The following is a 15,053-nucleotide window of genomic DNA, read 5'->3' on the forward strand; positions in this document are numbered from 1 at the left end:
AACTAAGGTGCACTGAAATTGCTTTAGAATTGTTTATTCCAAAAATAGGCCCATATGCTAGTTTTCATTTAACTCATCAGAGCGTGTTTATTTCAGCGACTAACAAGCTTTCTGATTCCATCAGCAAGAAAATGATGTCTAACAGGGAGGCAGCCTTGGTGATTGTTAGATTTCATGTGTGAACGTGCACCCCCGAAGGACATCTTTCTGTGGCCCAAGCAGCAGCGGAGATCACTAGGTGGAATAATGCACGGCAGCTGTTGCAGGGCTGTCCACACAGGCTTCATGACTTCCGCTTGGTTTAACTTGTTCTGACAATAAATAGCAAAAGCCCCTCTGCTTTTCCAGGAGAAGCATGGCTGTTTCTAAATCAGCAGCAGCAGCTGCAGTGGCTTCCCTCCCCGGCCCCCCAGGTGTGGTCATCAGCCCGACCGCGTGCATCTGCAGTGGCGAGGCCCTCCCTATGGGCAGGAAACACCACCCCTCCTAGACGGATGGGTAAGAAAGGGAGGAGAAGCAGAGCACTAGGATATAAGGTAGGAAAAGGCTGGGCTATAGGCTAAAGGATTGGAATCTATCATGGAGACAACTACTGCAAAAGTTTCCCATCTAAGGAAGAAAGTAACAATGTTACATTGAGTGTATGTGTGGCCCCAGGTCAGCTGGGTCCTTGTGGTTTTAGACCGCCAAGTGGACTTCCTTGAACCCCCTATTTCCAGGGCCTTAAGAAACCATAAACTCCTCTCCCCAAGATTTCTATAACCATTTGTTTATCTTTTTAAATTTATTTTAAATTTTTAAATTTTTAATATAATTTTTAAAGGTTACTTTCCATTTACAGTTATTATAAAATATTGGCTAGATTCCCTGTGTTGTACAGTACATCCTGGAGCCTATCTTACACCCAATAGTTTGTGCCTGCCACTCCCCCACCCCTTGATTACCCCTCCCCCTCCACTGGTAACCAGTAGTTTGTTCTCTATATATGTCTGCTTCTTTTTTGTTATATTCACTAGTTTATTGTGGTTTTTAGATCCCATATGTAAGTGATATCATACAATATTTGTCTTTGACTTATTTCATTTAGTACAATGCCCTCCAAGTCCAGCCATGTTGCTCCAAAGGCAAAATTTCATTCTTTTTCATAACTGAGTAGTATTCCATTGTGTATATATACAACATTTTCTTTATCCATTCATCTGTTGGTGGTCACTTAGGTTGCTTTCATATCTTGACAATTGTAAATAATGCTGCTATGAACATTGGGGTGCAAGTATCTTTTTGAATTAGTGCTTTGGGGTTTTTTTGGATATATACTCAGGAGTAGAATTGCTGGGTCATATGGTAGTTCTATTTTTAATTTTTTGAGAAACCTCCATACTGTTTTCCACAGTGGCAGCACCAATTTACATTCCCACCAACAGTGTACAAGGGTTCCCTTTTCTCCACATCCTTGCCAATATTTATTATTTGTGTTCTTTTTGATGATGACCATTCTGACAGGTATGAGGTGATATCTCCTTGTGGTTTTGATTTGCATTTCCCTGATGATTAGCTATGTTGAGAATCTTTTCATATGCTTATTGGGCATCTGCATTTCCTCTTTGGAAAAATGTCTATTCAGCAGAATTTTTCAATCAGCAGAATTAAAAAATGTGAGTTGTATGAGCTGTTTATATATGTTGGATATAAATCCCTTATTAGTCATATCTTTTGTAATGATATTCTCCCATGCAGTAGGTTGTCTTTTCATTTTGTCGGTGGTTTCCTTTGTTGTGCAAAAGCTTTTAAGTTTAATTAGGTCCCATTTATTTATTTTTGCTTTTATTTCCTTTACTTTAGGAGATGGATCCAAAAAAATATTGCTGCGACTTATGTCAAAGAGTGTTCTGCCTATGTTTTCCTCCAGTTTTATAGTACCTGGTCTTACATTTAGATCTTCAATCCATTTTGAGTTTATTTTTGTGTATGGTGTTAGAGAATGTTCTAATTTCATTCTTTTACATGTGCTGTCCAGTTTTCCCAGCACTACTTATTGAAGAGACTGTCTTTTCTGCATTGTATATTCTTGCCTCCTTTGTTGTAGATTAATTGACCATAAGTGCATGGGTTTATTTCTGGGCTTTCTATCCTGTTCCATTGATCTATGGTTCTCTTTTTATGCCAGTACCATACTGTTTTGATTACTGTAGCACTGTAGTAGAGTCTGAAGTCAGGGAGCATGATTCCTCCACCTCCATTCTTCTTAAGATTGTTTTGGCTCTTCAGGGTCTTTTATGTTTCCATACAAATTTTTAAATTATTTGTTCTAGTTCTGTGAAAAATGCCATTGGTATTTTGCTAGAGAGTGCATTGAGTCTGTAGATTGCCTTGGATATTATGGTCATTTTAACAATATATATTCCTCCAATCCAAGAACACAGTATATCTTTCCATCTCTTTGTGTCATCTTCAGTTTGTTTCATCAGTGTCTTATAGTTTTTGGAGTACAGGTCTTTTGCCTCCTTAGGTAGGTTTATTCCTAGTTATTTTATTCTTTTTGATGCAGTGGTACATGGGATTGTTTTCTTAATTTCTCTTTCTGATAATTTGTTGTTAGTTTATAGAAATGCAACAGATTTCTGTATATTAATTTTGTATCCTGCAACTTTACCGAATTCATTGATGAGCTCTAGTTGTTTTCTGGTGGCATCTTTAGGATTTTCTATGTATAGTATCATGCCATCTGCAAACAGTGACAGTTTTACTTCTTCCTTTCCAATTTTGATTCCTTTTATTTCCTTTTCTTCTCTGATTGCTGTGGCTAGGACTTCCAAAACTATGCTGAATAAGAGTGGCAAGAGCGGACATTCTTGTTTTGTTCCTGATCTTAAAGGAAATGCTTTCAGCTTTTCACCATTGAGTGTGATGTTACCTGTGGGTTTGCCACATATGGCCTTTATTATGTTGAGGTATGTTCCCTCTCTGCCCACTTTTTATCGTAGTATCATAGAGAGTTTTTATCATAAATGGATGTTGAATTTTATCAGAAGCTTTTCTGCATGTATTGAGGTCATCATACAGTTTTTCTTCTTCAATTTGTTAGTGTGGTGTATCACATTGATTCGCAGATATTAAAAATCCTTCCATTCCTGGGATAAATCCCATTTGATCATGGTGTATGATCCTTTTAATGTATTATTGGATTCGGTTTGCTAGTATTTTGTTGAGGATTTTTGCATCTAGGTTCATCAGTGATATTGGCCTGTAGTGTGTGTGTGTGTGTGATATCTTTGTCTGGTTTTGGTATCAGGAGGGTGCTGGCCTCATAGAATGAATTTGGGAATGTTCCTTCCTCTGCAGTTTTTTGGAATAGTTTCAGAAGTATAGGTGTTAACTCTTCTCTAAATGTTTGGTAAAAAATTCACCTGTGAAGCCATCTGGTCCTAGACTTTTGTTTGTTGGGAGTTTTTTAACTACTGATTCAATTTCATTACTGGTAATTGGTCTGTTCATATTTTCTTGTTCTTAGTTCAATCTTGGGAGATTGTATCTTTCTAATAATTTGGCCATTTCTTCTAAGTTGTCCATTTTATCGGCATGTAGTTCATAGTAGTCGTTTACAATCATTTGTATTTCTGTGGTGTCAGTTGTAACTTCTTTTTCATTTCTGATTTTATTGATTTGGGCCCTCTCCCTTTTCTACTTGATGAATCTGGCTAAAGGTTTGTCAATTTTGTTTCTTTTCAAAGAACCAGCTTTTAATTTCATTGATCTTTTCTATTTTTTTTTTAGTCTCTATTTCTGCTCTGATCCTTCTTTCTTTCCTTCTACTAACTTTGGGGGTTTTCTTGTTCCTTTCCCTAGTTGCTTTAGATGTAAGGTTAGGTTGTTTGAGATGTTTCTTGTTTCCTGTGGTAAGTTTGTATCACTATAAACCTCCCTCTTAACATTGCTTTTGCTACATCCCATAGGTTTTGGATCGTCATGTTTTTGTTTTCATTGTCTTTAGGTATTTTTTGATTTCCTCTTTGATTTGTGCAGTGATCCATTGGTTGTTTAGTAGCATATTGGTTAGCCTCCACATGTTTGTGTTTTTTTGCAGGTTTTTTCTTGTAGTTGATTTCTAGTTTCATAGTGTTGTGGTCGGAAAAGATGCTTGATATGATTTCAACTTTCTGAAATTTACCAAGGTTTGTTTTGTGGCCTAGCATGTGATCTATCCGGAAGAATGTTCCATGTGCACTTGAAAAGAATGTGTATTCCGCTGCTTTTGGATGGAATGCTCTTTATATATCAGTTAAGTTCATTTGGTCTAATGTGTCATTTAAGGCCTGTGTTTCCTTACTGATTTTCTGTCTGGATCATCTGTCCATTGATATAAGTGGGATGTTAAAGTCCCCTACAATTATTGTGTTACTGTCGATTTCTCCTTTCATGTCTGTTAATATTTGTCTTATATATTTAGGTGCCCCTATGTTGGATGCATATATATTTACAATTGTTGTATCTTCTTCTTGGATTGATCCCTTGATCATTATGTAGTGCCCTTCTTTGTATCTTGTAACAGTCTTTATTTTAAAGTCTATTTTGTCTGATATAAGTATTGCTACTCTGACTTTCTTTTGATTTCCATTTGCATGGAATACCTTTTTCCATCTCCTCACTTTTAGTCTGTATGTGTCTCTAGAGCTGAAGTGAGTCTCTTGTAGGAAGCATATATACAGGTCTTGTTTTTGTATCCATTTAGCCACTCTGTGTCTTTTGGTTGGAGCATTTAGTCCATTTACATTTAAGGTAATTGTTGATATGTATGTTCTTATCGCTGTTTTGTTAATTGTTTTGGATTTGGTTTTTTCCCCTTTCTTCTTTTGTTCTCTTCTCTTGTGATTTGATGACTATCTTCAGTGTTATGTTTGGATTTTTTTTGTGTGTATATCTATTATAGATTTTTGGTTTACAGTTACCATGACGTTTTTGTATAGCAGTCTTTATATATAGATGTGATTATTTTAAGTTGATGACCTCTTAATTTCAAATGCATTTTTAAAACCCTACATTTGTACTCTCCTCCCCTCATGATTACTGTTTTTGATATCATATTTTATCTAATTGTTTTGTGTATCCCTTAACTGCTTATTGTGGATATAGATGATTTTACTACTTTTATCTTTTAACCTCCCTACTAGCTTTGTGTGTGGGTGATTTCCTACCTCTGCTGTATGTTTGCCTTCACTGGTGAGCTTTTTCATTTTGTAATTTCCTTGTTTCTAGTTGTGGCCTTTTCTTTTTTGCCTAGAGATCATTTCACATTTGTTGCAAAGCTGGTTTGATGGTGCTGAACTCTTTTAGCTTTTGCTTATCTGTAAAGCTTTGGATTTCTCTATCAAATCTGAATGGGAGCCTTGCTGGGTAAAGTATTCTTGGTTGTAGATTTTCCCCTTTCATCACTTTAAATATATCATGCCTTCTGGCCTGCAGAGTTTCTGCTGAAAAATCAGCTGATAGCCTTATGGGAGTGCCCTTGTATGTTATTTGTTGCTTTTCCCTTGCTGCTTTTAATATTCTCTATTTATCTTTTTGTCATTTTAATTACAATGTGTCTTGGTGTGTTCCTCTTTGGGTTAATCCTGTATGGGACTTTCTGCACTTCCTGGACTTGGGTGATTGTTTCCTTTCCGTGGTTAGGGAAGTTTTTAGCTATTATGTCTTCAAATATTTTCTCAGGTCCTTTCTCTTCTCCTTCTGAGACCCCTATAATGTGAATATTAGTGCTCTACATATTGTCCCAGAGGTCTCTTAAACTGTCCTCATTTCTTTTCATTATTTCTTCTGTTCAGTGGCAGTGATTTCCATTACTCTGTCTTCCAGCTCACTGATCCGTTCCTCCATATCATTTAGTCTACTATTGATTCCTTCTAGTGTATTTTTCATTTCATTTTTCGTATTCTTCATCTCTGTTCAGTTGTTCTTTATCTCTTCTCTTTGTTTAAAACTTCTAACTTCTCCCTCTGTACATCCATTCTTCTTCTGAGGAGTTCTTTGATCATCTTTATGATCATTACTCTGAACTGTTTCTCGGGTATATTGCCTATCTCCACTTCACTTAATTCTTCTTATGGGGTTTTATCTTGTTTCTTCGTCTGGAACATGTTCCTCTGCCACCCCATTTTGTCTAAGTTGCTATTTGTATTTTTATATATGTGGTAGGTTAGTTACGTTTCTCAACCTTGCATAAGTGGCCTTCTGTAGATGTTGTCCTATGCATCCCAGCAGTGCACTCCCCTCTCATCACCCAAGGTATATGCTCTTGGGGTGCCCCTAAGAGGGCTGCATGGGTCCTTCTGTTGTGGCGGCCTATGTGGGCAGTCTGGTAGGCTTGGTCGGCCCCTGGCCCAGTTGGTTGCCAAGCTCTGCCTTGTACAGATGCTGCTGGCTGCTAAGTTAGTGTGGCCTGGTCACAGGGCACTGGATGCAGAACCCTAGGGGTGTCCCAGGGCTAGTGCTGGCTCACTGGTGGCCGGAGTCAGGGTCCCGAAGACTCTTGGGCTGTTGCTGATCCACTGGCAGGTAAAGCCAGGTTCAGGGGTTAGTGCCAGGCAAGCAGAGCCAGTTCCTGGAGTCTGGCTGCAGGGCCCAGGGATCCCTGAGCTCATTTCAGGTTGGAGGGGGGCAATTCCTGACACAGTTGGGTATGGGGTCTAGGGTATCTCAAAGCTTGCGTTGGCCTGCTAGTGGCCAGGGCCCAGCTGGTCCCAGGGTAGGTTCTTGCCTACTGTGGGTGGGCTGGGTCTGCAGGCTGTGGGATCATAGTTTTCTTGCATCTGGTGTTTGCCCCCTGGTGGGTGAGGCTGGTCTAGAGGCTAATGTGGGCTTCCTGAAGGGAAGGGCCTATGCCTGCCCACTGGGAGGTGGAGTTGGGTCTTGGCCCTCTGGTGGGCAGGGCCATGTCTAGGGGCTTTTCTAGAGGGTTCAGGAAGTCTTCTGCTGCTGGGTGGGGCTGTGTCCTTGCCCAGTTAGTTACTTAGCCTGAGGCACCCCAGCACTTGCGCCTATAGGCTTGTGGGTGGGGCTGATGAGCCAGGATGGCAGCCACCGGCAGCAGTGTTCACACGGTAGAATGTTCCCCAATATGGCTGCCACCCGTGTCTGTGTCCCCAGGGTGAGCCACAGCCATGCCCACCTCTCCGGGAGGCTCTCCAAGACCATGAGGTAGGTCTGGCCCAGGCTCCTATCAAATTACTGCTTTTGCCCTGGGTCCCAGTGAGTGTGAGATTTTGTGTGCACCCTTTAAGAGTGAAGTCTCTATTTGCCCCAGTCCTGTGGGGCTCCTGAAATCAAGCCCCACTGGCCTTCAAAGCCAAATACTCTGGGGGATCATCTTCCCAGTACCAGACCCCCCAGGCTGGGGAGCCCAACGTGGGGCTCAGAACTCTCACTCCTGTGAGAGAACCTCTGTAATGTAATTATTCTCTAGTTTGTGGGTCACCCACCCAGGGGTATGGGATTTGACTATGTTGTGAGTTTGCCCCTCCTACCTGTCTCTTTGTGGTTCCTCCTTTATGTCTTTAGTTGCAGAAGATCTTCTGGTGGTAGGTTCCAGTCTTTTTCACCAATGGTTGTTCTGCAGATGACAGTTGTGATTTTGGTGTGCTCATGAGAGGAGGTGAGCTCAGGGTCTTTCTACTCCACCATCTTGGCGGCTCTCCTATAAACTGTCGATGCTTATGTGCTCATGGTCTGGCCCTTCAGTTCACATAGAAGTGGAGCTGAGACCACGTAAGTCACCAAGGGAGCAAAGCTCAGTTCCTCGCCCGCTTCCACAAGAAACCCCCATGCACAGTGAGCATTGTCCATGTTTGTTATTATAAATTTGCTTAATATTTAGGAGTTTAGGAGAGGGGGGCTCACAGGACACACTGATTCACCTTCAGCCCTTTCACTGGTTCTCTTATGCTCCTAGTTTTCTCGTCCATCTCCTGGGTCCCTCTCCTGGGTCCATCTCCTAGGTCCATCTCCCGGGTCCCTCTCCTGGGTCCCTCTCAAGAACAACCCATAGGCCTCTCTCCTCCGACCTGCAGAACAGTGTCCCCACATCACAGGTGGCACCTGTCCCCACTGCTCTATCAGGCTGGCTGACCAGGAATTTTCACAAGGGCAGTCCTTTGGGTATTATTATCCTAAAGAGAAATTTTCATACGGGCTGCTAAGTAGAGGGAAAAAGACCCTTCACTTTATCCACCTTGTTTTGAGTGACCCTCTCCCACACTGCCAAATAATTATAGCTTACATTTATGGAGTACTTACTAGCTACAGACTCCTGTGCTAAGTAGACACATTCAGATTCACAGCCACTCATCACTTAACCCAGAGAAGTTAACAGATTTGGCCAAGTCACTCAGCTAGGGGGTGACAGGGCTGGGATTTGAGCCCAGGGCGCTTCAAGCAGGAGCCCCATTACCTTTTGCTAAGCTGCATACATGGGCCAAAGTGGTGGTACCCACTGAGGCACAACCCCAGCACTTGGACACCAGGACAGTCTTGAGCTAAACCTTAGAGGACATTTCTTATTGACGAGAATCATTTCCGAGCCCCAAAGGGTCACCAGGAACAGAGCATTGTCTTCCCCCATTCTCTCTCCCATTTCCCATGGCTAGATTATGTGCAGCGTCCTGGCCTGGGGGCAGACCCTGATGATCCCTGGCAGCTCAAACACCACATCTGCCCACACATCACCTGGCTGAATGTCACCCACGCCATTGCTGACGTGGTCTCACGGATTAGGGAACTCAAGTGAAAGGCTGGCTCTGCTGTAGGATTAGAAGGACCCTGCAACCTTTCCCAGCCCTCTGGACATGATGGAGAGTGACCTGGAAAATCAAATGCAGAGAAGTGTCCCAAAATAAAGGAGTCTTGTTTGAGGCAGAGTAGAACCTATTAGCTTGAGAAATTGGTCTGGAAATCTTATTAAAAGAGACAAATCGTTCCACATTCTCTCCAGACTGAAAATATTGGGAATAATAGACTTTCCTTGATGCCTTGGACCCATGTACCTCATGTCAGGATCAGAGCCAACCTCTGGCAAGGCACGATTCAATGCAGGTAATAAAGGCAATTATTTTTTTTAAATTGGCAGTTCTGATTAATTCTGGTTTCTCTGGCCAGTCACAGACTTATCTGTACCAGTCCCTCATTACTGTGAAGGTTGCAGGTCAGAAGAGCCAATGGCAAAGAGAAATGAAGTTCAAGTTGTGGATTTGTCATTACTGCACAGCTCAGCAGATGACTGTCCAGCCGCAGAGACCTCTGTGACCAGCACTCCACACACCCACACCCACACCCACACCCACACCCACACCCACACACACCCCTTTCTCAGTATTCTCAATTAACCCCCGATGGAGACGCCAGGAAAGCAAGGCACCATTGCATTATGAAACTTAATCTTGCTTACCTTTGCTATTTAAGAGGGGTGATAAGAGGAAGAATTCTTCAAATTTATATGTTAGCTATTATCATTATTGTTGTTATTTTTGTTGAGCACCGAGAGGTTCAAGAATGATATGAATCGCTGGAATGTCGTGGATGCTGGCACTCTGCTAAGGGCTTTCTTCCCATGTGTTCTCTCTTTATCCTTAGAACAGCCCTATAGGACAAGAGTTGGCCAACCTTCTCTGCAGAAAGAACCAGATAGGAAATACTTCAGGTTTTGTAGGCTGTGTGGTCTCTGTCACAACTACTCAAACCTGCCGTTATAGCTTGAAGGCAACCACAGAAAGTATGTAAATGGCTAATATAGCTAGATTTCAATAAAGCTTTATTTACAGAATCAGACGGCTGGCCAGGTTTGGCCAGTGGGCCATAATGTGAACAAATGTTATCCCTAAGCTGGAGTTTAGGTTCCACAGCTAGGAAGGTGGGAGATGTGTGCTTTTCTCTCCTACGGTCTCCCTCCTCCCTGCTCCTCCATTCTGCCTCTAGTTCTGGAGGAAGGATAGAATCAAAAAAGTTTTAGCATGTGACTACCCAGGGTGAGTTGGCTGTTCTCTCAATGAAAGGGAAAGCGATCACTTTCATGAAAATCCTGCATCCGTGGTGGTTGTGAGGAGGCCACCGGATTGCCGTGGGTAGCCTCTGTCCATCTAGTTCCTTGTCTGCAAGCTCAGCATAGGCTGTGGCAAACCCCACTGAGATGCCAGGATCTCAGAAGCTTTGGTGGGTCTTTGAGTCTCAGCTACATCTTCCGGGCAACCCCCAGGTGAAAAGGCTTTCTAACACATGGCCTCTTGGTCCATGCTGGGGTGGTCCCAGCGAGCCTGCAGCCTCAATTGTAGCTCTCCTCCTTGCCCCTGGACAGTGTCCATCTCCACGCCCCTTGGGAACCAGGAGTTGAGGAAGCATGCTTTGCCTCACTCTGAGCCACAGCCTGTGCCACCTACCTTAATATTCTTTCCCCAACTATAGTCATCTAGTGACTCAACAGATACGCGGCATAAAGTATCTGTCTCTCACTCCTGATGACACTATAAACTTAAGGGACAATTTATGATCTTAGACCAGGCTTTCTTAGTCTCTGCACCATTGCGAACTGGGGCCAGATTCCTCTCAGGGGAGCCGTCACATGCACTGTAGGATATTTAGCAACATCCTGGCCTCTACTCACTAGACGCCCATAGCAACCCCCAGGTGTGATCATCAAAAATGTCTCTAGAATTGCCACATGTCCCCTGGGTGACAGAGCAACCTCTGCTGAGAAGCATTGTCTTAGATTGAGAAGCAACCACTGCCTTTTGCTCTCAGCTGTAGGTTCTAATTTCTAATTCCAAAAAAATAGGAAAGATAATAGGCAAGATCTCTCAATACCATGTTACATTATCTTTTGGTGCAAGGTAAGCATAATTAGCCCCATTTTACACAGGAGAAACTGAGGCCTGGATGGCACAGCTAGTAAGCAGCAGAGACTGGATTTGGACCCAAGCCTGTCTGATGCCAAAACCTATGTATTTTTAAAAGCTACTCATGATCTGATGATGAAATAAACACCATGAAGGTTTTCCTAGAATGGGCAAAAGTTGCTATGATTTGTGTTGAACTAAAGATTGTAGTTGCCCTACCTCAGAGTGTTCTATCTAACCCTTACAGCAGCACAAGGTAGACAGTATTTTCCCCATTTTACAGATGGGGAAAACTGAGGCCCAGCAAGCCTACCAAATGGTTTGAAATCAGCACAGCAAAGATGTTTAAGCCCAGTGTTTCTGTGCTCAGAGCTCTTGACTTTTCAACAACCAGAAAAATGGGTAGCTGTTCCCCAACAGGAAAGCTGAGCCTAATTTCCTACATAATACTCTACCTTTCTAGCCAATGTGTCCTGCAGGCAGTAAGAAAGGTTTCATGATCAATGAAACCAATGCCCCCGGCCCCTGACCTTGGCCTTTTTCTGTGACCCCTTTCCTTACCTCAGCTCTGTATGCAGTACTGGCCTGAGAAGACCTCGGGGTGCTACGGGCCCATCCAGGTGGAATTCGTCTCCGCAGACATCGATGAGGACATCATCCACAGAATATTCCGCATGTGTAACATGGCTCGGGTAAGTGTACGGCCACCGCTGCTTCCCGGACTCCTTCCCAAAACAGATGGAAGCTGCCGGAAGAGGACCCCGCAGGCCAGCCAGGAGTCTGTGCTGTCCTCTCCTGTTCATCTCGTCCTTGGGGAAGTGATGCCTTTGCCAATTCTGGCTCCAGACCCAGCAATGGCCCCCACACACAGAGACACACAGCGGGACATCCAGCCTGCCATCTGCCTGTTTCCTGACACACTTGCTGCCATGTAGACACAAATTCTCAGAATGTAGTGCTTCCCTGCTGTGTCGCGCTGTTTCGGCATGAGTTGATGCAGCCTTTGATCGGATCCAGTAAGCTTTGGGCTAGATGGTGGGAACACCAAGATGGAAAATAATAAGTTGCTTCCATGAGGAATTTCACTGCCGGGTGGAGGAGTATTGGGTGGGAAGGAACAGAGGAGTGATCTATGAAATGATGGCTAACTAAAGTGACCTTGGTCTTTACTGGGGGCTCGTGGTGAACAGGATTCAGTCCCTGCCCTCAGAATTCGCTATCTAATGGGAAAGCGAGATGTGTTTTGGCTCATGAACTGCAGAAAGAGAGAAGAATCCTGCCCAGTATTCAGGGAAGGCTTTCCTAGAGAAAGGGGCATTTGAATTGGGTTTTGAGGACTGAGTAGACGTTTTTCAGGTAGAGGAGGGATGCAGAGCAGTCATGGCAGGAGAATCAATGTGCACAGAGGTGTAGAGGTGGGTGTGGGGATAGTGTGTGACTCTCCCCATGAGGACATTATAGCGTAGACCCCACTTATTCCATCTTCCACTGCAATGCTGCAGCCTGCAGGGTATCTGGAGGGCCTGCATCCCTAAGCATCCCCAGCAGAACAGCCCTAATAGCCTCTCTGTTCTCAGCCACAGGATGGGTATCGTATAGTCCAGCACCTCCAGTACATTGGCTGGCCTGCCTACCGGGACACGCCCCCCTCCAAGCGCTCTCTGCTCAAAGTGGTCCGACGGCTGGAGAAGTGGCAGGAGCAGTACGATGGGAGGGAGGGACGCACTGTGGTCCACTGCCTGTGAGTATGATGGAGGGGTCTCCAGGGCAACAGGGTGGTGGGTAATGGGACATCCTTGAGGATGCCGCTGGCCACAAATACCAGTCCTAGGCATGCCTGGCCATACCACACCCTTACAGGCCAATAGGAGGGTAGTCAAGGCATTACAGTCCTTTAACGGACTGGGATTGCAGCCATAACGCTATGTGTGGAACAGCTGATTCACAATCATTCACTTTGCTTCTTAGAACTTAAAGTGATTTGGGGAGAAGTGATGGAGAGGGCCTCACTCTTTAAAAAGGAAGTTGAATCAAAGTCTTCCCTTTTTCAGAATAATATTTCTGGAGCTGGTGGAGGCATTAATAATATCTTACCCTGGAATTGAGTTCAGTCATTTCACAACCAGCTTATCGTGCCCCCTCTTTCATGTGGTGCACACATGTCAGGAAAATCGGAGAGCTTAAGGCAGGGGTGGACAGGGGGCCCTTCCTACTCTTTCCCATGTGATTGTTTTTTAGCCTGCTTTTTTTGCAGGAGTACCTTTTATTCGTGTCTCCCCTTGCCGAGGTGACCAGCAGTTTGAGCTGTAGGAAAGCACAGGGGTGTCCTTCTGTCAACAGAGACCTTGGCATCCTTGGAGGGCGGAGACACCAAAACAGACACTGAAATGCAGGCACTGGCCAGTGAATGGAGGGCAGCTGTCTGTACTTGAAACATCTGGTCGTTGGGTGTCCTGTGGATAAAACATCTGGGAGGTAGACTCAGTGACTTAGTTTCCATCCAGATGTTCTCTAGACACAGACCATTACATGACATCATTAGTTGCTCTTGGCAATACGCCCAGGAGTTCCAAATCTGGCAGATTCCTAAAGAGATTTTCTGTAAAGAGTTGGAGGGGTGTTTCCATGAAGATGACTTACGGAGCATCGGAAAGAAAGTGTGACAGAGGGATGACCCTGCCAGGAGCCCTCTTTCTCTATTTTCCAGGTCAGTAGGGTCTTGCTTAAACCAGGGTGTATAAATAGAGATGCGTCTTTTCGGGATTCAGCCTCTGAGACCCATCCCAGCCCCACCCAAAACCTAGGCTGGCTGACCCCAGCTAACAGAGAAGTCTCTGGTATTGCTGTCCTTAGCAGATGGGAAGAACTAGGAGTAAAAACACATGCAACCTTCCGCTGTCTTCACTGGATGTGTAGGTGGACCCAGAGCATCCTTTTGGACAAGGATGCAGGCACCACACGTACAAAGACACTCTGTCTGTCCTGGGGGTTTGGGTCAGTGTGCCGTGGGTGATAGTCACATGCTGCTAGAACCAAGGAAACATCAAGCTAAGTGAGCTTTCAAAGGTTATCCCCTTCATTATACAAATGAAGAACCTGAGGCTCAGACACAGGAAGTGACTTGCCCAAGGTCAAAGCAGGTTCACGGCACAGATGGGACTCCAAGCGTAGCTCAGGGCTCAGGCGAAGAATTTCACCACTGCCTTCCCTTGCATTTGCCAGCGCAGCCACCCTCCACTACTGCCGGCATGGCCTTAGGCTCGGCAGGCGCCTGACGGGTACCCAGGAATCTTGCTCACCTTTTTGCTCTGTGTTTGTGTAGAAATGGGGGAGGGCGCAGCGGAACCTTCTGTGCCGTCTGCAGCGTGTGTGAGATGATCCAGCAGCAAAACATCATCGACGTGTTCCACATCGTGAAAACGTTACGTAACAACAAGTCCAACATGGTGGAGACCCTGGTGAGTGTCCCGAGAACTGTCCTCCAGTAGCCAGGGGCTGACCGTAGTTCCCTTGACCTGAAGAAAATAGCATCAAAGAGTAAAAACACTCAACAGCCGGATGCTTCTTGAGCACCTGCAGTCGCTGCCCTTTGCACACACAGTTACCTGCTTCCTCCCTCCAGCCTCACCAGCTTCTCTTCTGCAGAGAGTCCAGATAATTCGTCTTGGCACACGCCACGTTGTTTTACTTTCTTTCCATGCCGTGGGAAAGTATCACTAATTCTGGCTTAGGGGAAGGGATTCTGGATTAGTAGAATGTGAATTACGTTTTTGACTCAGTCCAATCCTATTCTAATTAATTTATGCTCATTTTTATCATATAAAGCCTTGGGCTAGGACACTGTGAAACAAGGGAGAGGAAGAGACAGGGGGCAGAGCTCCAGACGTTAAGAAAGACCTGGTGCAGAGGTGGAGACATACCGTACACAGGGAACTTGAATGAGTCTTTAAGTCTGTGCTAAGTGCGGGCTTACCCAAAGTGAGGGCCTACTCCAAGTCTGGTCCACAGACCAGCAGCAGCAGTAGTGTCACACGGGAGCCTGGTAGAAATGTAGACTCTCGAGCCCCACTCCAGATCTACTGAATCTGAATCTGCGTGGACAATTTTGAATTGACTGTTAGTATAGACGTAGATAATGTTTCCTCCATAATTTGTATCTCTAAACTAAATGCATTTTCC

General features: G+C 44.4%; 1 protein-coding gene and 4 long non-coding RNA genes across 20 annotated transcripts in view; 1 reads left to right on the top strand and 4 right to left on the bottom strand.

Moving 5' to 3' along the window:
* Positions 1-15,053, top strand: part of PTPRT (protein tyrosine phosphatase receptor type T) — a 1,093,164-nt gene that overhangs the window by 1,069,835 nt on the left and 8,276 nt on the right. For 13 of the 14 annotated variants that reach the window (XM_082430071.1, XM_082430082.1, XM_082430079.1 and 10 more), the window contains 3 exons: positions 11,441-11,566; positions 12,452-12,615; positions 14,197-14,332. In XM_082430071.1, coding sequence (XP_082286197.1) covers positions 11,441-11,566; positions 12,452-12,615; positions 14,197-14,332 — 426 coding nt within the window. Of the gene's footprint in view, positions 1-11,440; positions 11,567-12,451; positions 12,616-13,134; positions 13,218-14,196; positions 14,333-15,053 lie in introns of those variants that run through there. The other variant, XM_082430075.1, reaches the window with a different exon arrangement.
* Positions 1-15,053, bottom strand: part of LOC309645405 — a 925,297-nt gene that overhangs the window by 436,759 nt on the left and 473,485 nt on the right. The gene's annotated exons all lie outside the window — the stretch shown is intronic.
* LOC309645370 lies at positions 19-11,526 on the bottom strand. 2 transcript variants are annotated; one of them, XR_014254827.1, is made up of 3 exons: positions 11,436-11,526; positions 9,434-9,653; positions 19-8,849 (listed from the first exon to the last, which is right to left on the bottom strand). It is a non-coding gene; the product is annotated as an uncharacterized lncRNA (long non-coding RNA). The 2 variants fall into 2 exon arrangements; XR_014254828.1 differs by having other exon boundaries at positions 19-9,653.
* Positions 11,581-14,263, bottom strand: LOC309645387. The gene is made up of 3 exons (XR_014254854.1): positions 14,174-14,263; positions 13,135-13,327; positions 11,581-11,902 (listed from the first exon to the last, which is right to left on the bottom strand). It is a non-coding gene; the product is annotated as an uncharacterized lncRNA (long non-coding RNA).
* Positions 14,320-15,053, bottom strand: part of LOC309645373 — a 247,706-nt gene continuing 246,972 nt past the window's right edge. The window contains exons 5-6 of one of the 2 annotated variants that reach the window (XR_014254831.1): positions 14,848-14,965; positions 14,320-14,389 (exon numbers count right to left, since the gene is read on the bottom strand). This is a non-coding gene — a long non-coding RNA (uncharacterized lncRNA). Of the gene's footprint in view, positions 14,966-15,053 lie in introns of both variants that reach the window. The other variant, XR_014254832.1, reaches the window with a different exon arrangement.

This window comes from Balaenoptera physalus, assembly GCF_965194825.1.
Source record: "Balaenoptera physalus genome assembly, chromosome: 16".
Lineage (NCBI taxonomy): Eukaryota > Metazoa > Chordata > Mammalia > Artiodactyla > Balaenopteridae > Balaenoptera > Balaenoptera physalus.